The sequence below is a fragment of the Hipposideros armiger genome, unplaced genomic scaffold (assembly GCF_001890085.2).
Source record: "Hipposideros armiger isolate ML-2016 unplaced genomic scaffold, ASM189008v1 scaffold_54, whole genome shotgun sequence".
Classification (NCBI taxonomy): domain Eukaryota; kingdom Metazoa; phylum Chordata; class Mammalia; order Chiroptera; family Hipposideridae; genus Hipposideros; species Hipposideros armiger.
In genome coordinates this window covers 2,082,940-2,104,230 of record NW_017731404.1, presented here as the reverse complement: position 1 = coordinate 2,104,230, position 21,291 = coordinate 2,082,940, and the positions used below count along the sequence as shown (strand labels likewise).

Below are 21,291 nucleotides of genomic sequence, written 5' to 3'. Positions count from 1 at the left end.
CATCCGCCCGCCGCCGCCGCCGCCGCCCGGCCCCTGAGCACGCCGGCCCCGTGCGCGCCTCGAGGCCGAGTCAAGGTAAGCCGCGCGCGGCCCCGCGCTCCGGCCCAGCTCCCGACCCTCGGTCCGCGCGGCTCCCGCCGAGCCGGCCCCGGGGGCGCATTGTTGTTCCGATCGCCAGCCCTCCAGCCACACACGCTCCTTGGCATACTCCGGGGCTGACGGACCGCTCGGACCGCTCCCCGGCTCTGCTCCGGGGGCCAGGCGCCTCCTCCTGCAGCCCGACCCCCGCTCCCCGCCCCGTGAGCCCGCGGAGGCCACCAGCCAGCCTGGCCACCGGAGCTCTTGCCGCTAATGGCATCTCCCTCCACCCCGCCCCCAGCCAGAACCGAGCTTCCCCCATCCCTGGAACTCATCCCTTCCTCGCGCCCCCCTCCGCGAGCCCCCCACGCACACCCCCAGTGCCTGGGACGAGCCTCCTGCCTGGCAACCCACCCTTTGCTGGGGGGGAGGGGGACAGAATGGGGGGCGGGGAGCATGCATGGCACGGAGTGAAAGTCTTTGCCTCCTGTGCAGTCCTTCCTCCCCAGCGTGCCAGCTCCCCTCCTATCCTGACCACGGGGTCCACCAGCACCCCTTTTACTCAGGTCAGCACGACCTCTTAGAATCATCGTGCACCCCAACTTTGCAATAAGATGGTAGAAAATGGAAATCCAGAAAGCTGCGGAAAGGTTTATTGGTTTTTCTTTTAATGCAATGAATGGGGAGTACTTCTTCGAGCACCCTTTTATTCACCTCTTCCTTCCTCTGGGCTGCCTGCCTGCCTTCCCCTCCCCACCCCCAGCCTGGATGCCTGTCTGCTGGAAAAGGCGCGATTGCTTCTCTTCCTCTTCTGCCCAAGACCAGGCGCTACGGTCTGATATCCTTTTTAGCCACACACGAACCCACACTAAGTCTTCTTGATGTTCTTGCATTCACCAGTTCCTCTGGACAGTTCTTGCCATAACCCCATTTCTCAGACAAAGGCTTAGGAGGGAAAAAGAACCAAACTGTTTCCTGTGTTGGCCATTTTAATGCTGTCCATCCCCACACACCCAATTCCTAGTCCTGATGCTTCTCGGAATGCCCGTGTCTTGAACCTTCAAAGTGGGGGGAAAAAAAATCTCTTGGGTAGCTTGATACAGTTTCTTCATAAATCTGCATTGTTGCTTCTGGTTTATGGCCATGAAGAAAATACCAGCCCCCACCCAAAATGCACCGCAGCCAAGTCGGCGAAAGGCGATGAGTGTTGGAGTCAGTAGGGGGCGCATTCCCTGCACTGGGTAAGGCTGCAGCGGGGGGAAGGGCCCCAGAGCTGGAACAGGATGTGCTTCACAGCGCCTTCTACAGACCATGGGAAAATGGGCCCAGCCACACACACGTTCTGCACTCTTAGTTGGTGAGCTGACAGCAGCAACATGGCGAAGGATTAAATGAGCCAAGAGCAGTGATTTTTATATCTTTAAAAGAATCCAACCTACACTTCAGAAGTTCTCTCCTTTTACTTTGTCCAAACTACTGACCCCAAACAATCCACATTTGTTCTTCACGAATCATCTTGGCACATAGATTTCCCCATCTCTAGAATTCTTATTATCCTTAAACTTGGAATGTGTCACCATATCTTTCCAAGGTCAGATGGTAAAGGGGAAAGTTTAAAGCCTGAGTTTGGGGTATTGCTGATTACCTCCCTTCTTCATGGCCCAAATCTTTTTCCAACTCTTTGACAGTTAATTATTCTTGAGGGATGTTAGTGGGGGAGTAATTTTCATAAGCCTGTGTAGATGGGTGTCATGATTTGCAAAGCCTTGTTGGTAAACATCAAGCCCATGTTGAGTTCTTCATTGTCAAACTCAAGAGTTGATTGTAAAATTTTGTTTCCTTCCAACTTTGGACTTGTAATTACCCACCATTCATTATCTCAGTAGCCAGCCACCTTTGCAAAAGTGTTGACACTGGTCTTCAGTGAGCACCCACCTTCTTAGGGTGTGTTGACTTCTATAGATTTTACTCCTCTTGTTATTTCCATAGGTGTGAGATGCACAATGCGAAACCTAGGCCCCAGCTTTTGCACCATGATGCACAGGGTTGTACTTTTTGTACTGAACTGATAGGTGGCCTAGTGGTTATGCCCTGTACTACCATTTTGAGGATCTGGACTCCGTTCCTGCTTTGCTCTTTGGACCACATTGTCAATTCACACCGGTGGGTATATTCATTTTGGAGGGTGGGAACTGCAGCAACAGGGAAGCCAGAGATTTCTTCCTCCTTGGTTACCACCAAAGCCAACACTTCCAAAATTTCAGCCTAGCCACATTCCTCAAGGAACCGGTTAGAGCTGGTTGCAGTTGTGGGTTCTGAACAGAGAAATGACTTATGGCTTAAGAGAGAAATTTTAAGTTGCTAATATTTTACTCATTTGCATTCTGCACTCTTGTATATAAACTATGTTAAGTTTTCAGTTATGTTGATGACCCAATCTCAAGAGTTGTTAAGCATCTAAAAAACCTTAGAGATTCTCTGGTCAGAACAGGCTTTTTCCATGAACATGTACTTGCTACCAAAGATTGACAGTGATACTCAAAGATACTTTTAAGACTTCGTTACAAGTATCTTATATAGATCCACCAAGATCAGTTTATGGGAAAATGAATGGGTGTGTTTTTTGATAACATAGTTAACCAGTTAGTGCTTAAGGGAGAATTTTCAGTACATTTGCTACCAAGTAACATTTTGGTGAGTGAAAAGGAGGCAGGTTTGGTTCAGGTATTCCATTGGAGACTTAACTGTATTGCTTTTACAATTATTTAATAATTCAAGAATCGGATATTTAAATGGTTGTATTTGTAATTTTAAACACTGTTTAGTATTTGTTAAACAGATATGATTTTGACCTGTATTTGGTCTTTGGTGTACAGTTACATGAGTTTTTAAGAGTAATTTAAGCACAATTTTTTGTTTGAGATGAAGTTTCTGAAAATTTGTAAGTTTGGTATAGCAAATTATACATAAGCTACAGTATTAACTGATGTCTATAGTGGTAGTAGCCATTTTCCCGCTACAGGAAAAGTTGCTGTGAGCTCTTAGGAAAGCATAATAATTCTGCAGTTTCAAAGGTTTCCTGGTTTTTGACACTCAGAAAAAGAAAAAAAGGTGAAACAATTGGGATTGAAGGCTGGAATTTAGGTAAATTGTGAGGGTTCAGTCAAGTATAGTAAAAAGCCTCAATTAACTAGATGGTGGGGTATGGGCATCCTGCTTAATTGAACTTTAAGTAGAAATTCCTTCTTTACCTTGGTTCTTGTTGACAATTTCCTAAGAGTACCTTACTAAAGGTGCTATATGTTGAACAAACTAAATCTTACATTTGAGTTCTTATAGTTTCTATACAGAAAACATTGCCGATTGGCCTCACCCTACCTACCTGGAAGTCATTGGTTTTAAATATACCCACTGTGAATTAGTTTTGCTTAAATTTTCTCTTTTTTCCCTTAAACCAGAATGCAGGAAAAGTTCTAATACTATTTATATTAAAATAAAACATTACCATGTTGAACAGATTAAGTTCTTAATTACCCCTATTTTGATGACCCAATCTCAAGAGTTGATAAGCTTTTGAAAACTTTAAAGTTTCTCTGATCAGAACCGGCCTTTCCATGAACGTGTACTTGGAACCAAATAACCAACCAATAGGGTTTTATCAAGTAAAATGGCTTTTGATTTTCATAACATATATGCATACATTTATTATATATATTTGATTACTAAAAGCATCATTATATAAGATATACTATGTGTTAAATTGTTGCTTTCCTTGTAACTACTTACACATTTTGAAAAGAATCTATTAAAAATAATGCTTAGTATGTTGAAAATTTAAATACTCAGCAATCAGTTGATCTGTTTAAGGTTTACACATGCTGGCTACACATTTAATTGAAAATTAGTTTAACAAGGAAGATAGAGCTGTTCTGTTATAAAAGAGCACATAAGGATCAATAGAGAAGAGATAAAAAATCTTCTGGATTTAAGTGTGGTGTTCTTTTGAGACACATCAAAGAATTGCACAAAATGTAATAGATCTTGACATATTAATTCCATTAATCGGGGTCTGTGTGTATATACACATAAAATACAGTCTGCTTTTTTAGAGTTGGAAATGTGAGTGCAGAGGGAAACATCAGGATTAAACATGATAAACTTTTTAAAAATAACCTGTTTAAATCTTAGTGAAATAATTTTTTTTAATATGAAAGTATAAAAAAATTGAAATTTATAAGATTAGAAGCTAATTTGTAGTTTACACCAAGGTGCCCAATACTGTTGTGTAATAAGCTACCTGTCAACCTCGACTTCCAAAGGACTTTCACTTTAAAACAGTGTTATAAACTGTTACGTCTTCCAGAAAGTAAAATACTTTCCATGAGAGTGTAACTTTCATTTGCTTGCCTAAAGAGACCTGAAGGTTAAGAAAAATGCTGCTCCCCTATGTGAATAATTTAATTATAGTTAAATTCACAGAGCTTGATGTGTTATTGGCATCACATAAACTTAGTTTATCCTCCTTTCGTTTTGTAAGAGCTTGAGATATTAAATCTGGAGCAAATGCCATATTTTGCTGATGTGCATCACTGTCAGTTACACATTTTATGTTGTTAGTTTGGAAACTTGGCATTTGAAACTGTTATGAACCAAAGCCCTACACTAATTAACTGAATTGTTATTTTGAATGTAAAAGCTGTTTCTTGTTTACACGTTGGCACTTTGCACCTTGATTGTTGAGACACTTTATAAAAGAAACCATCCATGGTTTTGTCCAGCATGCGTGGCCATAGTTCCATTGTGACTTCGTGGGTTTTTTATTGTTTGTTTGCCTGATGCTGTTAATTAGAAAGTGATAGGGAGGATGATTGTGCTCCCTCAGTCTCTCCATGTCTTAGCGCTCCTTATACCTCTGTTTTGTTCATGACCTATACTTTTGATATCTCCCAGGTTGGGGGTCAGTTTAAATGAGAATCCAATTCTGCTTCGCTGGGAGAAGGCTCCCCTCGTGTTACCAGGCTTCCCAAACTGGGATATAATATATATCAACTTGATTATATGGAGCTGTGTATGTGTATATATAAAGTCACAGATAAAATGTGAGTGAATGAACTATGTAAAGTGCCAGTTTGGATTGGGAGTGCACATTTGTATTCTATCAGTGTAAAATACAAAATTCTTTGCACTATTTTTGTTCTGGGTTCCCTCATCTCCATGTATGTATTCATTGCCCTCTGCCTTTGGTAGTTCTTCAAGATGCACTAATGAGCTGCTTTGGTTTTACTGATCCCTACCATAGTTCTAAGACAGCAGTGAGAGAAATCCTAAAATCTTAAGAATTTCAGCAGCGTTCCAGAAATAAAGGTTTGGAAATTAAGAGGAGAGCATAAAAGATTTTTGATAAGAGTTCACTAAGGGAAGACTGCCCTGAACATATATTGCAGTTTAAGATTTAACTCAAAAACATGCACATAATCTATAAGAGACTCCTGCTTTGTTTGACCAGTCCTTAGAGTTGAAAATAAATCCCTACAGTCCTAATTCCCTCTCCAGTTAAGGATATGTAGATTTGTAATTTGTAATTGAGTCGCTCATCTTTGAGTTGTTTGTGTTTATGTGACATTTCTCATATGACTTGGTTGGTGCCTTTAATAAGGATGAGCTGTAAATGTAAAGGCCCCCTTGTTGGCCTTTGTGGTATTATAAAATAATATTGATGGCTTGCCCGTTTTATTTTCCAAGTACTTTATAAACCATTCTCAATTCTCTCAGGACTGTCCTTGTTTCACAAGTAGGGAAATTAAGGCACTACCACGTGTGATGATGAAGTGAGCCTGGGAAGATGTCTGGGCTGGTTCCCAGGCCTGTACTTGGAACACAGGCTTTTATAATGCTCCTGTGAGCTGTTTGATTAATGAGGGCTCAGATGAATGCTTCATAACTTCATAGTGATGTTTTGTGCTTGTATGTCAGCTAACATCCAAGGATCCCAAATGGGCTCCACAGTTAAAGGAGCTAGCTAGCCACACCCCCAGCAGGACAGTATAGATGAAAATTGTGTTGCTGGTGGTTAGTTGGAAGTAGCATATGTCTTGTTTGAAGTTACTTGTTAAAGACCGAAAAAGAAAATTTGTATATGGTCCCATTGCTTTTCCCAGTATTTTGATTAGGGCAGCCTTGTTCTTTCCTGTGAGCAGTTATTTTTGCTTAGACAGATAATTGCTGGCTTTTGCCCTCCTGCCATTTCTATCTTTCTGAATCCTTTATACTCCATTTAAGAGCTTGTAGAAATCTGTGCTTCCCTTGAAAATCTGTAAAGCTTTCCTTTTCTGATGAAAGCTGGCAACAATTGAGAGCCTGTATGAGTGGTCTTTTTTGAAACCTGGTGTATCTAAAGAAACTTCTATCTAGTGGAAACATGGAAGAATTTATTGTATTTTTAAATTAGAGTTGTCGATTTAAGTCAACAATTAGAATTCTTGCTCTTTTGAAAGAGATGAACTAAGACTGAAAGTGTCCTAAGTGCAGGAAGTGCTCAGTTCTTATTCAAGATCAAGATAGACTTAAATACAACAAGAAAAATAAAACTCTGCAGAACATGTAGGGATTGAGCCATCAAGTGTCAAAACCTGCTGTAAGAATAATTTTTTTGCTACAAAGAATAAATGCTTTGGCTAACTAAGCCTTGAATCTAGGAAATGGCTTAGGAAAAACTTGAGAAGATGATTTAAATATATTTCTTATTTTTCAAGAATGATGAAAAAATACATTTCCTGTTATGGGAAAAATATTTCTCAGTAATTCTGATAGAGTGGAAAATTTTTTAAGAGATTGAAAATAATCTACGTTTGTCTTATGCCATTTAGATGCAAAGACAGCAGCATGCATCTGGAATGATTCCAGAGGACATATCTGGATGTTCTCTTAGGCCCACTTGTGAATTGATTTCCCTTTTTTTCAAATTTCTCTTAAGCCAGGTTTTCCACCTGTATTGACAGCAGGCCACCCTGCGCCTGTGCCGTTCTTGTGTAGGCAGCAGAGTGCTGGAATCGCTCTCCACGACGCGGCCCTGCCTTGTAGGAATGCCTATTTTAAAAGGAGTAAATTGGGAATCACTCCCCATCTCGCACTCCTTAAGGTTAGATTGGGACGTGGGAGATGGTCTCAGTCTTTTTTTCTTTTTTAAGCAGTGAAGCGTCTTCTCCCTTTCAAATAAAATTTTATGTGAACTCTAGGAGATAACATCAATTAAGGGTTGGGGGTCACACCTCTGGTTGCAGTTGCTCAGCTTTCATCTCGTCCCTCAGGCACCATCTTCCCCTCCATCCGCATACATATCTTACAGTCTCCAGCACTCTCAGAAGTATACCCTGAAAACCATTGGTTCCATTGGTGTTCTAGAAATGCTGATGTTGACAGCTAGGATTCTTGTGTGAAATCTCAAAGTAACAGGATAAGCAGCAACATAATAGCATTTTCCAGTTGTAGGCACTAGTCTTTTAGTCTGACAGTCTTAAAAAAGGAATGACCCACATATTTTTTTTAAATAAATATGCAAAATCTAGATCACACCTTTGCTTCTACTTCACTGTAAGTCACCTAGGTTCATTTTGGGTATTTGCAGATATCCTATTGCAAAGCATTTTAAGTGCCACAGAGCCTGTAAAGTTAAGAATATGCTTACTATAATATGAATGGTTCACAAATGTATAAAAATACTATATGTATGTATGTAAACTTGAATGCACATTATAATGTGTACAGGAACAAGTATGGCAAAATCTGATTCGCAGGAATAATAATAGTTTGTGCTTTTTAAAAGATTAAATATCCTGGTGCGAACTCATAATTTTTAAAGGGATTATGCTAGTGTCTAATCTAGTTTAAGGTAATAATGATAACTGCTTCTAAGCATTAACTGGCATCATCTCATTTAATTCTTCTGACATTTGAACAATAGTGCCCTTTTGGTTGTAGGATAAGGAAACAGATCTCCAGAGGTTAAGTAACATTTTTAGGGTCACAAAGATAGTAAGTGGCAGAGCTAGCATTTAAACACAGGTCTTTCCAGCTCTAGGGCCGTATTCTTAATCACTACATCGCACCGTCTTTCCAGCAGTGGAAAGCTTTACTGTGCTATGTCGCCTTCTATATATGTCACCTTGTTATAGAAGTTTGAAGTTATGAGGTAAAAATTTTTGCATGTGGCTGATAGGTCAGCTAAATTTTTGTCCATGGAAACAATATAATCTTACTTGAAAACACAAGTTTTGATGTAGGCTGTAGACATCACCCTTGAACCTTTTTTTGCCTTCCTTTTGCTATTCAATAATTTATACCTAAGGCTCTGGTGATTTTGCATACCTTTCAGACTGAGTAGGGCTGAAATGTGTGTAATCCTTTTCTGTACTGCTAGGTACTCTACAATCATTTCAGTTGTGCAAAAATAAAAAGTAGTTGAACTTCCATTAAGGTAACCCCAGCTGGATTGACTATTCAGTCAAGGCAGAGTTAATTGGGGCCTCTGACATCAACAGAGTGATGTACAGCAGATCCTCAAATGTCATTTTATTCAGTGTCGTTTCTGATGAGATGCCAAGCGAACTTAACTTGTGTTTCTCTCAGTTAGCCAGCCTGTGGTAACATTGGCTTCTTTATGCATCGTTTCACTGCAGTTCCAGGAACCTATCAACGATGACTTGAATATATTACATTGAGTTACTGTTTAATATTGTTAAAAATGGTTTGGAAATTTGTGAAGGTCTTAAAAGTTGTTCAAAGAAATCTAAACAGATGCTTAATATTCATAGCTTTGGCAAAGAGACCCATCAGTGACAAATGCCTCTAATTTTGAACCCACACTACCCTGCTGATAAAATTGCAGGCAAACCTTATCTGGTTCCATATTCACTGCTGTTGCCTTAAATTTTCCAGCAGCCACATTTTTAAAAAGATTATTTTTAATTGTAGAATATACATAACAATATCATTCATTTTAACCTCTTTTTAGGTGTACAGTTTTGTGACATTAAATACACTCACATTGTTGTGCAACCATTATCACATCCATCTCCAGAACTTCTTTTTGTCTTGCAAAACTGAAACTATACCCGTTAAAAATGCCCATTCTCCCCTCCTCTCAGCCCTTGGCAACTACCCTTCTTTCTGTTTCTGTGAATTTCACTGCTCTTAGTGTCTCATGATTGGAATCATACAGTATTTTATTTGTCCTTTCGTGACTAGCTTCTTTTCATTTTGCATACATTTCTGGAAAACATCTGTTTCCAGTAGCCACATATTAAAAAATAAAAAGTGAAATTAATTTTAATATTTTAATGCAGTATATCCACAGTATTGTCATTTTAACATGTCAGTATTTTTGAAAAGGTATTTATGAGATATTTGCCTTTTGTAATACTAAACCTTGGAAATCCTTAGTATATTTTATACTTAAAAGCATATCTCAAATGGGCAAAAGACTCCAATAGACATTGCTCCAAAGATGATATACACAAATGGCCAATAAACAGGAAATTATATTCAATATCACTAAGCATTAGGGAAATGCAGATCAAAACTACAATGAAATACTACCTCACACCCATTAAGATGGCTACTATTTAAAAATAATAAGTGTTGTGAAACTGGAAAAATTAGAATCCTTATGCACTGTTGATGGAATGTAAATGGTAGAACTGCTATGGAAACAGTAATCATGTGATACAACAACAGGGTCTGGAAGACACCCTTGTGCAGCCCTGTTCATAGCAGCAGTATTCACTAGAGCTAACAGGTGGAAGCAACCCAGGTGTCCATCAGCAAATGAATAAATAAGCAAAATGTGGCGTATACATAGTAAATATTAATCAGCCTTAAGAAGGAAGGAGATTCTGACATAGGAGGTGTGACAGTTAAGTTCACAAACTTGTTGCAACAATGTTGCTAAAAAATTTTTATATCAGAGGGATTACTCATTACGCATTTGTACCAACTGGACAGTTAACCAAGTTTACTATTTGGAAGTGCTGAAAAGGCTGCGTGAAAAAAGTTAGAAGACCTGAACTTTTCGCCAACAGTTCATGGCTCTTGCATCACAACAATGCATCAGCTCACACAGCACTGCCTGTGAGGGAGTTTTTAGCCAGTAAATAAATAACTGTATTGGAACACCTTCCCTACTCACCTGATCTGGCCCTCAATGACGTCTTTCTTTACCTGAAGATAAAGGAAATACGGAAAGGAAGATACTTTGATGACATTCAGGACATAAGGGGTAATATGACGACAGCTCTGATGGCCATTCCAGAAAAAGAGTTCCTAAATTGCTTTGAAGGGTGGACTAGGTGCTGGCATCGGTGCATAGCTTCCTAAGGGGAGTACTTCGAAGGAGACCGTAGTGATATTCAGCAATGAGGCACATAGCACTTTTTCTAGGATGAGTTCGCGAACTTAATTATCCATGCTATATAATATAAACTTCAGGGACATTATGCTAAGTAAAATAAGCCAGTCACAAAAAGACAAATACTTTACGATTCCACTTAATACAAATTAGAGCAGTCAAAATCATAGAGCAGTGGTGGTTGCCAGGTGCAGAGGGGGTGGGAGAAATGGGGAGTTACTGTTTAATGGGTATAGTGTTACAGTATAAAAGATGAAAAGAGTTATGGCAGTGGATGGTAGTGATGGTAGCACAATATTATGACTAATACTGAACTATACATTTAAAAATGGTTTGGTAAATTTAGTTAAGTGTATTTTACCACAATATTAATAAAATGATTTTTAAGCATATCTCAGTTCAGACTAGCCACATTTTAAGGTTAATAGCCTTATTGGCAAACACAGTTCTTAAAATTTTATAACATTTTCAAGCAACATTGGTTTTCTTGCTGCATGTATAAATGGTGAAATACATAGATTCTGTTACTTTTAAAAGAAAAAGAAATTAAGATGCATAAAAATCTGGAAAGATAAATATTACCCTAGTGTTAACTGTTGTTGTCTTTACGTAAAATTAAGTTATTTTGTGTTTTTGCCTTACCTATATTTTGTAATCTTACACTAGGCCTGATCGCCTCTCTTCTTTTTTTTTTTTTTTGTAGTAGCAGCTTTATTGAGATATAGTTCATATACCATACAATTAACCCATTTAAAGTGTACCATTAAATGTTTTCAGTATATTCACAGAGTTGAGCAACTATTACCAGAATCAATTACAGAATATTTGTATCACCTTACAGAGAATCCAGTAGCAGTTGCCCTCTATTTTCCCTTCTAAATTCCCTAGCCCTAGGCTACTTGAATCTCCTTTTTTGTCTCTGTAGATTTGCCTTTTCTGGACGTTTCATGTAAATGCAGTCATACAATGTGGCCTTTTGTGACTGACTTCTTTCACTTAGCATAATGTTTTCAAGGTTCATCCATGTTGGAGCATGTATCAATACATCATTCCTTTTTATGGCTGAGTAATATTCCATTTTATGGATAATAACCACATTTTATTTATCCTTTTATCAGTTGATGAAAATTAGAGTTGTTTCTCCTTGGGTGTTATGAATACTGCTGAGAACATTCATTCATGTACAAATTTTTGTGTGGACATACATTTTTATTTCCCAATTGCTTTTTTTTTTTTTTAAAGTTTTTTTTTTGGGGGGGGGGGGGGAGTTGGGGGAAGGGGAACAGACAAGTTGCTGTCCTTTTGTTCTTCAGTCTAGTTGTGGAGGACGTTGCTTCACTGGCCCAAGTTGGCACCATCATTGTGCTCTTCCCGGGCGAGGCAGATCAGTCGCCGGCTTCTGGACGGCTGCTCACTGCGGCTGCTGGCCACTCACGCTAGCTGTTGGCTACACACAGTAGCCCATGGCAACCCACTGCATCAGGGGCTGCAGTCTACGCCGTCGCCGGCGACTCACAGCAGCCCAGCTCCAGGTCGAGCTGTTGTTCAGCATCTTAGCTGTAGAGGGCAGTGTCACTGGCCCTCATATGTGGGATCCGAACCAGGGCCCTCTGGCGTCCCAAGCCAGCTCTTAACCATCGCGCCCCTCGGCCGGCCCCCCAATTGCTTTTGTAACAAAAACGAGTGGAACTTTATTTGAGAAAAGGAGCTGAAGAGGTAGTTCAAAGCTGACTAGCGTGCTGCCTACCCTTGCCCCTCAGAAAAAGAAAAAAGATCACCAAAGCCTCTGTTTTCCCAAGCAATTTTCGGAATATGCTTTGAGTATTGATAATGGGAAGATGATAAAGGAGAGACATAACATACCAGTTCTTTGAAAAGCTATTGTTTTATTTAAGGATACCAAGGTTGTGGATTTCATTTTGCAAGATACTACCATTACAGTTTGGATAGAAAGATATCTTTCAGGTGTGACTAGTCAATGTTGGCATCCATGGTGATTGTAAGAGGACTTGAGGGCAAGTGGTCTCAGAGCTTGAGACCATCTGGAGATGACCTTCAGTTGTTATTGCAGTTCTCTGAATGTGATGGCACTTTCTGACCTGAGATGAGTGTGTATTCTTAACCTCTGTATCAACTTGAGATGGTTTAGCTGAACTTTTTTAAGGTCACTTCAACCTGGGTATTGAAGTTCTGGCACTTTTGGGTGTGTGTATATAACATGCTGTTGTTTGCTTTTAATTAATGTCAGATCACAGCTTCATCTGTGTGGGCAATGAGGGGAGCAGTGCATCCTAGATCTGGAGATGACCTTGAGACCCAGCTTTGTCATTGACAGCTGATCATCCTTAGACCAGTTGCTTCACCTCAATTGCTAATCTGTAAAATAAGAAGAGTTTAGAATAGGTAACCCATAGGTTATTTCAGTGATTAAAAGTACTGCTTTTTCATAAAATTGCAGTTCATAATTGTGATTTGGAATGTGAATCTCAATCTGTTGCCTTTCCTAAGGCCTGTACTGGACATTTGTTCTTTTTCATTTTGGAATGAGAATGCTTATGCCTCTTCAATTGAGAAGACACTTAAAAACTATTGATAGTTACTTATATTCTAACCAGACATGGATTGATAAGAGTATTTTTTTTTCTCACCATCTGAACCAGCTAATGCTGAAAAAAGCAGCACATATACAAAAAAGAAAAAGATTTTGGTTGATCACATGTGTGAAGTGGCTGCCACCAACACAAATGCACCTTTCAGGAGCATTAATTTGGAAATATCCAGAAGTAGAGAAGTGTTGTTTTGACCTTCTGCTTATGTCACATCTGGAATAACTGTTTATTAGGGCATCAAAGAGATTGACAAACTGGAGCCCATCCATTGGTGATTGGCTTATGTGATAACAAGGAATAGTGAAAAGAATTGGGCATGGTTTACTTGCAGAAGGGGGAATACTTGGGCAGGAAGGAAGAAGTATCTTAAAAACTTGAAAGGCTGGTTAAGTGATTAGACTTGTATAGCTGAACTGAGAGTTGTGCACAGGTTACAAAATGTAAACTTGTGAACAGAGCTGTGGGGTTTCTGCAAATTCCCTCACTTGAGGTGATCAGACAAAGAGATAGTCTCTTAGAGCAGGATTGTTTGTGGAAGAGATTCATTCACACGTTTATAGAAAGTGGCAAAAAGTATTCCTGCAGCCAAACGTTTCTGTACAGGATGCTGTATCAAAGGTTTTTTTTCTGAAGTGGAGGCAATTTTGTATTTGACACTTGACTCAATGAATTGAATTTCTTTTATTATCAAACAGAATAGTAAATAAAAGTCGATGCAGTTAGTAGTGAAGAAAACAGAAACAGGTTACATTTCCTGCCGCTTCTTGTCTTTATTAGTGTTCCAGTGATTATCCTAAGCACTGTAAGTGGTGGTGGTCAAATTTAGCTTTTGGTACAAGCATGTCTTCATTTGTAAAGTACTTTCCAATCTTCCTGCGCTTTCCTAATATCACCTTTTTTAGCCTCAACACTCCTGCACATTTTCTGGTAAGATTGAGAGAGGCGACTAACCCTTTCTTTTCTTACCTCTGTCATGCTTCACAGTTTTATCTGCTAATCCAGAAAGGCATTCTGCCTGTAGATAATCAGACAATTACTTGTTTTGTAGTATTTGGGACTGAGGAAGAGAGCGGCAGGAGAAGACAGAGCTGCCTTTTTATGAGAAGCTTCTGGCATCTGGAAGGTCTTTTACCCAAATTTATAGGAAATTGAAAGATCAGCCGCTTCTGTTCAAGACTGTGTTTTAGAAAAAGATTGAGTAGGATGATTGCTTCCAGACTGAGTGTGGGCTCTGGGCTCGCTTGTTGGAGGGTGGTTCCAGCGTGGCTTTACAAATATATAAACCTTTTTACAACTCGTTTAGTTTAAAAGTAGGACTTCGTGACACCCTTAAAAACAAATAAGATGTCTTTTTTCACCACTTCAGATTTCAGGAAAGATAAGTGTTATTGGTTATAAAAAGAAAACTTTTACAGTCACCACAGTTTTACTCAGTGAGTGATATTGACAGGTATTAAATATGTTGATGAGGAGGAGGTAGGAGGAAAAGAGAGTGCATAAATATGGGAGTGGTGTTTTCTTTCTGCCTAAATAGTTTTTATCTTAATGGGTCCGAAATGTTCCACACAGTCATCACAAAATCCTTTTTTTTTTTTTTAAAAGTACCATCATGGATAGCAGTGAAGTAACTGGTGCTTTGATTCTCTTCATGAGAATCTTCTTAAAATGCCTGGCTTTTTAAAAAACAACATAAGTTAACATTTTTTTACTTAGATTGGTAGTTTAAAGAAACTTCAAATATCTGACTCTTAAACCCCAGTCCAGATTATAAAAATCTTTATGTAAATATTTTCATCAGCATTAATTGGAGTACAGTTGACACTTGAACAACACAGGTTTGAACTGCACAGGTCCACTTATACACAGATTTTGTTTTCGATAAATATGTACAGTATTGTAAATGTGTTTTCCATATGATTTTCTTAATATTTTCTCTCGCTTACATTATTGTAAGAATACAGCATATAATACATACAACACATACATACAAAATATGTGTTAATTGATTGTTATCCGTAAGACTTCTGGTCAACAGCAGGCTATTAGTTAAGTTTGGGGGGGTCAAAATTTATACTTGGATTTTTCAACTGCACAGGGGGTCAGTGCCCCTAACCCCTGCATTGTTCAAAGGTCAACTAACTATAAGTATCAAAGATCCGAATTTCTTAAATATTAGTTTGCGTTGATCAGATTACCAAAACTGAAATTGTTTATATTGTAGTCGCTTTAATGTCTTCTAATTTTTATTAACAGCAGGCATTTTCTTTACTAGTAATGGCATCATTTCTAGCCTTTGTTGTTTTTATTCCCCCTCCCGGTAAGATATTCCCAAAGAGACTATATTTATCTTTACACCTTTAATGCAGAAGTGTTCAAAAGACATCAAAGTATAAACTATGTTCTAATCTTTATACCTACTGTGGGCTTCCCATAACCATATCTGATCAGACTAATTTTATTTCGGGGAGATTTTCACTAAACTGTTGGAATTCTGCCATACCGTCCAACTTCCTGTTTGGGTTGATTGCCCACGAGGTCCAGGTTTTGTTTCAGTAGACAGTCACCTTGGTATAAGTCTGCATTATGAGCTGAGTTTAGGCAAGTAACTAGTTCAAGGAGATATTTGGGGACAGAACTTTTTCTTCCTTTCTCCATTTCAACCTGAGTCCCTCCACTTTTATCTTTTATATTTCATCTAAGGTTCCTTTAAAAACAAGGGTTTCACCTCTAGTGGTGGGGCAGGGTTGAAAACCACTGGTTTAAGCAGCTTATGTTTAGGTGTTACCAGGGAGGAGTGTAACCATCCTTGTCCAGCTCTTTGTACAGTGTTAAAAATATTTTTCTTAAAAAAACTGTAGATTTGCATTCGCTAATGTAATTGATGCATTAGTTGTCACTCTGGTATACGTTCAGATTTCAGTTCCCAAATATTAGAAAATAGTGGTTATACCAGCAGGTGATGGAGACTTGGACACATGATTATATGTACTTTGTGTTTCCTGGCATATTAAATTAACACATATTCTTATTAGGAACTTTGGAAACACCATAGAAGAATGCATATTAAAGGTATGAAGAATTATATAGTGGAAAGTGCCATGCTAGATCCACACTTACAGTAGCTTAAAACATCACCTGGAAAAGTTTGATTTGGAAGCTTTTTTTTTTTTTTTCCTCTCCCTCTCTTTCTCCCTCTCTCTCCCTCGCTCTCCTGGCTTGATTATCTGTGTCTAGTCAAAGCTTTAAGGTTGGGTTTTATGGGTTTTTGTTTGTTTTGTTTTACTTTCTGATGGCACAGTGATAGATGGTTTTGTGCTTTTTTTCTACCCCTAAAAACGGGGACTAAACGGTGCCATCTTTGATCTGGTGGCTTTGCAGAGGGACTGCCATATATAGACAAGCCCCATTGACTCTTGTGTGTCGGGTCCTGCAGACCTTGCCTTGAGCCTGCTAATAAACTAACATTGCCATCTGTTGGGTTTCCCTCCTTTTTCCTGATCCAGAAGATTCTGAGTACAGTAAGTCCCCGACTTAGGAACATTTGAGTTGCAAACTAACTTTCACAGATATGAACGGACCTCGCATTGCGAACATTCGTAGATGTGGAAGTAGCTCACGTGTCTCCCAGACATTGTCACAGTTGTGCTGCTGTGTGCTTACTGTCCAGTGCGATAATGTACAGTAGTAGTACAGTGCTCATTCAGAGCCCAGGGTGTCCGGAAGCAAGAGGAAAACCAGTGGTGATGTAGAGGGGACTGCTAGGAAGCACAAAGCAATAACCATGGAAACAAAAGTGAAAATAATTGAGAGATTGGATCGAGGCGAAAAGATGGTAGACGTTGCTCGTTCTTATAACATGAATCGTTCAACCATTGGCATAATTCTAAAGAACAAGGACAAAATAATGGAACATGTGAAGTCTGCTGTGCCAATGAAGTCAACAATAATATCCAAAAAGTGTGGTGAAGCGATAGAGGAGGTGGAGAAACTTCTCTGTGTGGATGCAGGATCAGCGTGAGCATCAAGTCTCACTCAGCTTAATGCTTATTCAAGAAAAAGCTGAAAGCCTGTTTGAAGACTTGAAGAAAAAAACGGGGTGAACAGGATGCATCTTTTACTGCCAGCCATGGATGGTTTGAACAGATTCAAGGCTAGAACCAACCTTCACAACATAAAAGTAAGCGGTGAGGCTGCAAGTGCAGGTACCATAGCTGCCCAAGAATTTCCAGAACACTTAGAGAAATTATTGATGAAGGTGCTTGTTTACCCAACAGGTTTTTAACGTCGATGAGACAGGACTTACTAATGAGGACCTGTTGGAATTAGAGGCCAGGCAAAAAGACAGAGCCAAGAGGAAGATGTAACTGAAGAACCAAAGAGATTCCCAACACAGGAAATGGCAAGGAGATTTTCTTTACTTGAAGAGGCACTGTTAGTTTTTGAGGCACAGGACCCCAACGTAGAACAATACACAAAGGTTGCAGTAGCTGTTCAGAATGCCAACCAGTGCAACAGAGTAATCTATGATGAGAAAAAAAGCTACTACTCAGACATCACCGGATCGTTTTTTCAAGAGGGTAGACAGAATTGACTCCATCAAAAAACCTGTGTCATCAACATCAGGTGTGGGCCAAATTCCATCTTGCCCTCCACCTTCTATTGCTGATGATGCTTCAGCTCCACCATCTCCCACCCGCCCTCCCTCCTCCAGTTAGTAACTCCCTTCTTGTCAGTTCACTCCATGCAATCCTGTATATGCCAGTTGTTCTGTACTGCGCCACCATTTTAAGGTAGCTGTAAAAGTTCATTTACAGTACTTTTGTGTGTGTGTGTTTAGTTTTTTTATGCTTTACATTGTATATTTGTGTCAAAGGTGTATACGACTCACTTTGTCAGACTTATGAACGTTCTTCCGGAACGGAACTTGTTCGTAAGTCAGGGACTTACTGTACACCTGACTAGATCCAAGCCTTTTGGCAGAGCTGGGGTTTTTTCATAAATGATTATGTTTCTCAAAATGCTTCAGTTAAGTCCTCAGTCATTGATGTTGTATCATCCTTCCCCCCATACAGATTCAGTCTACAGATACTGCCTCATGAGACAGGCTCTCTCTGCCTTTATGCTACCCTCTTTGTACTTGGAGTAAAGGAGTATTTTTGCTTTTGGTATTTGGAGGGGACAGAGGTGCATGTATTTGGTGAGTCTTATGTATATATATTTATATGGTTTTAAATCATCTGTAGCTTAGGGCTACAGGTCTTAGATTTTCGTTTTGGTCACCTGACTTGCTTTCTTAAGCATGTGATTAGGAGTTTGGCCCAGGATTAGTAAAACTTGAATGTTTTGGCCCCAATCAGTAGTGTGGGTATAAATTGCAAAGATGGATAGGAAAAAGGAGTGTGGCTGAATCATTCAACAATGAATTTAAATCATTCTGAAAAATGAATGATTTAAGTCTAGTTCATCAGGTCTTAGTATGCTTTTACCAAAAGCTACTTATCTTCACTTGTTAAACACATGCAAATATTAACTGTTATTAGTGGGTCATTGAGTTTTCCCCAAATTCTTTTAGCATTTAGAAAGTGTTTGACTCTTTCCATATAGTGTTTTGTTTTTCATTAATGAAACCAGGGGCCAAAGCATGTTTCAGAATAACTTATCTTCCTGGCAAACTCCTATTCTTCCTACTAGACCCAGTTCACAAGTATAATTACTTTGCATGAAATTCTCCATCTTCCCTCTTATTCACTTTCTCTTCTATGTCCCACCACAGGTCTGACTAGGTTACAAGTGACATGAAACAAAGCTTAAGCAAAAATGATAATGTGTTTGCTCTTGTTTCTGAAAATTCAGAGGTGGTGTTTTGAGGCTATCTTTGAGGCACAGGCACAGCTGGATTGAGGACCTTAAGCAGTGTCAACCAGGACTCTTTCCCTCCGTCTGCTTTCTCCATATTGTAGCAAGTCCTGACTCTGCTTTTCAGTATCACTGTCAGCCCTGTTTGGATCACATGGCCAACTCTGTACTAATCATTATCTACAGAGATAGAATACTCTTTGGCTTACCTGAGTCATGTACACTCTGCTCTAATGGAGCCTCTTAACTGACTGCACATCAGTAGCAGCAGGAGTGGGTCCAAGAGGAAATTGGGCAGGCAAAACAAACAAGTATCTTTTTCCTCCAGTGACCTAGTGCCTACTGTGTGCTCTAGAGCCCATCCCTGGAATTGATGGGGAAGTTGAAGGGGAAAAACTGTGTCCTTTTCATCTCTCTATTCTTTGAACATTGACTGGTGAAGTGTAGGTGCTCTGAAAATGATTGGTAAATAGATGAACAATGATACCGTTCTATTAAATTGGGTATTTTCCCTTTTTTATGCCATGAGCTGAGAGGTTCTTGGTTTGGCTGAAGGGAGCGCTCCTTGGTATTGGAGTAATGGTGCTGCCCTTGTGAAAAATAGCCATCCTGATAGCCACAGCGGCTCAAGAGAAAGGATTAGCCCCTTGGGGACAGCTCTGGAGGGAAAGGAAACCCACTTCTCTGCGTCGCTTTCAATGCCCATTGCTACACAGTTTTTGACATTATTGTAAAATACCTTCTTCCCTAAGAGTAATGATTGTAAATACTCTGTTTTTATCTCTCTATTGAAAAGTATGGAAACTGGCAGTTGATTTCCTATTTACTCTGTTCTACCCTTTAGTTACTTAAGGTATGGGCCCCTTGTCCAGATTTCTAATTCAAAGGGCTTTTGAGGAGTGGGGATAATTCTTGTAAAGGTATTTAAATAAGAATCAAATAGATAACATTAATGAACCCTGGAGCCAGCTGTTAATTTGAAATTGTTTCTTAACAGCACACAGTAGGGAAAATACATATATATACAGTAAAACCTTGGATTGCGAGTAACTTGGTTTATGAGTGTTCCACAAGATGAGCAAACATTCCTAATATATTTTAACTTGGTAAATGAGCGATGTCTTGCAATATGAGTAGTTTGTTTGCAGAGCGAAGTATGCTCGCAAACCAAGGCATTACTGTGTGTGTGTGTGTGTGTGTGTGTGTGTGTGTGTGTGTGTATTTAGGACCCTTGAGTTATTTTTCTTATCACCCATAATAATTCTAACATTAACTGATAGAGGTTGTTGGAGGCTTCCTTTCAAGGAACCTTTGGCCTGTTACAGGTGTAGAAAAAGCTCGAGATATACACAAGAAATGGTAACAGTGGCCGTTTCTGGGGAGGCGAGCTGCGTGGCTGCAGGATAGGAGTAGGAGGGAGCCTTCTTTGCTTATGTTCCTGCACTGTGTGCCTGTTTTATATACTGAGAAAAGTGTTAAATTTAAAGCAAAAAAAAAAACTTTGTAAATGCTTTTGAGGTTGGTAACACATGCGAATGTGTTATTCCAGCTCCAGATGAACAAAATATTGGAAAAGGCCTCAATAATAAATACATAGAGAAGAGGGCACCTCCATCTGGAGAAAGGGGCAGATGATAGACTTCCCAAGGTTATTAGAAATGCCATGAAGACAATTATAACCTTAGACTGTCCTACATCTTTCAGTGTAAACTTTAATTTTGGTTCCTCCTAGTTGCTAATCATAGAACAAAGAGCCATTTTTTATACAGCATTTTCTAATAAACAGTGTCACTATTTTATTTATAAGCCTTTTAAATTCAGCCTAAGTAAGTAAACTTGAGATTTACTCTATGGCAGAAATGTTACTTTTTATAAATTGTAAGTTTCTTGTAACGAAGTTCTCTTATGCGCATACTCATTTTTTCAGAACTGTAGGTGGATAAATTGGGTACCCACCATGCAGTGAGGTGCTTCATTGGGAGGTCTTCAGACAACTTTGTTAGCCGGGGGTAGGCACTTAGAATGCCTGGTATTTTGCATAGGAAAATTGGTTTTCCTTTATCTTGAGCTGCAGTTTGATCCCCTTGGATGTTTCCTATATAGACTGGTAGCTTTGATGGTGGCAGCATATCCAAATCTTTGTGTATTTGTTTTGCTGAGATGTTGTGTTGCTTATCCAGAAGACAGGGAAAACCAGTAATGGTTGGCTTCTGGGCCCATCTCTGCTCTGAAGTGAAGCAGGATTAACTTGGGAAGTTCCAAAAGAACTGGATTTGGGCCCACAGAGAGTTTATGAAATGAATAGAGAAACAGGATGTCTCATCTCAGGCTTGGATGTCTTTGGGC

General features: G+C 39.4%; 1 protein-coding gene across 3 annotated transcripts in view; it reads left to right on the top strand.

Moving 5' to 3' along the window:
- The window catches only part of ADNP (activity dependent neuroprotector homeobox), a 34,751-nt gene continuing 13,460 nt past the window's right edge, over positions 1-21,291 (top strand). The window contains exons 1-3 of one of the 3 annotated variants that reach the window (XM_019640928.1): positions 15-75; positions 2,068-2,241; positions 18,162-18,286. In XM_019640928.1, the coding sequence (XP_019496473.1) occupies positions 2,075-2,241; positions 18,162-18,286 (292 nt within the window). In that variant the 5' untranslated portion in view covers positions 15-75; positions 2,068-2,074. Of the gene's footprint in view, positions 76-2,067; positions 2,242-18,161; positions 18,287-21,291 lie in introns of all 3 variants that reach the window. The other 2 variants (XM_019640929.1, XM_019640930.1) reach the window with 2 other exon arrangements.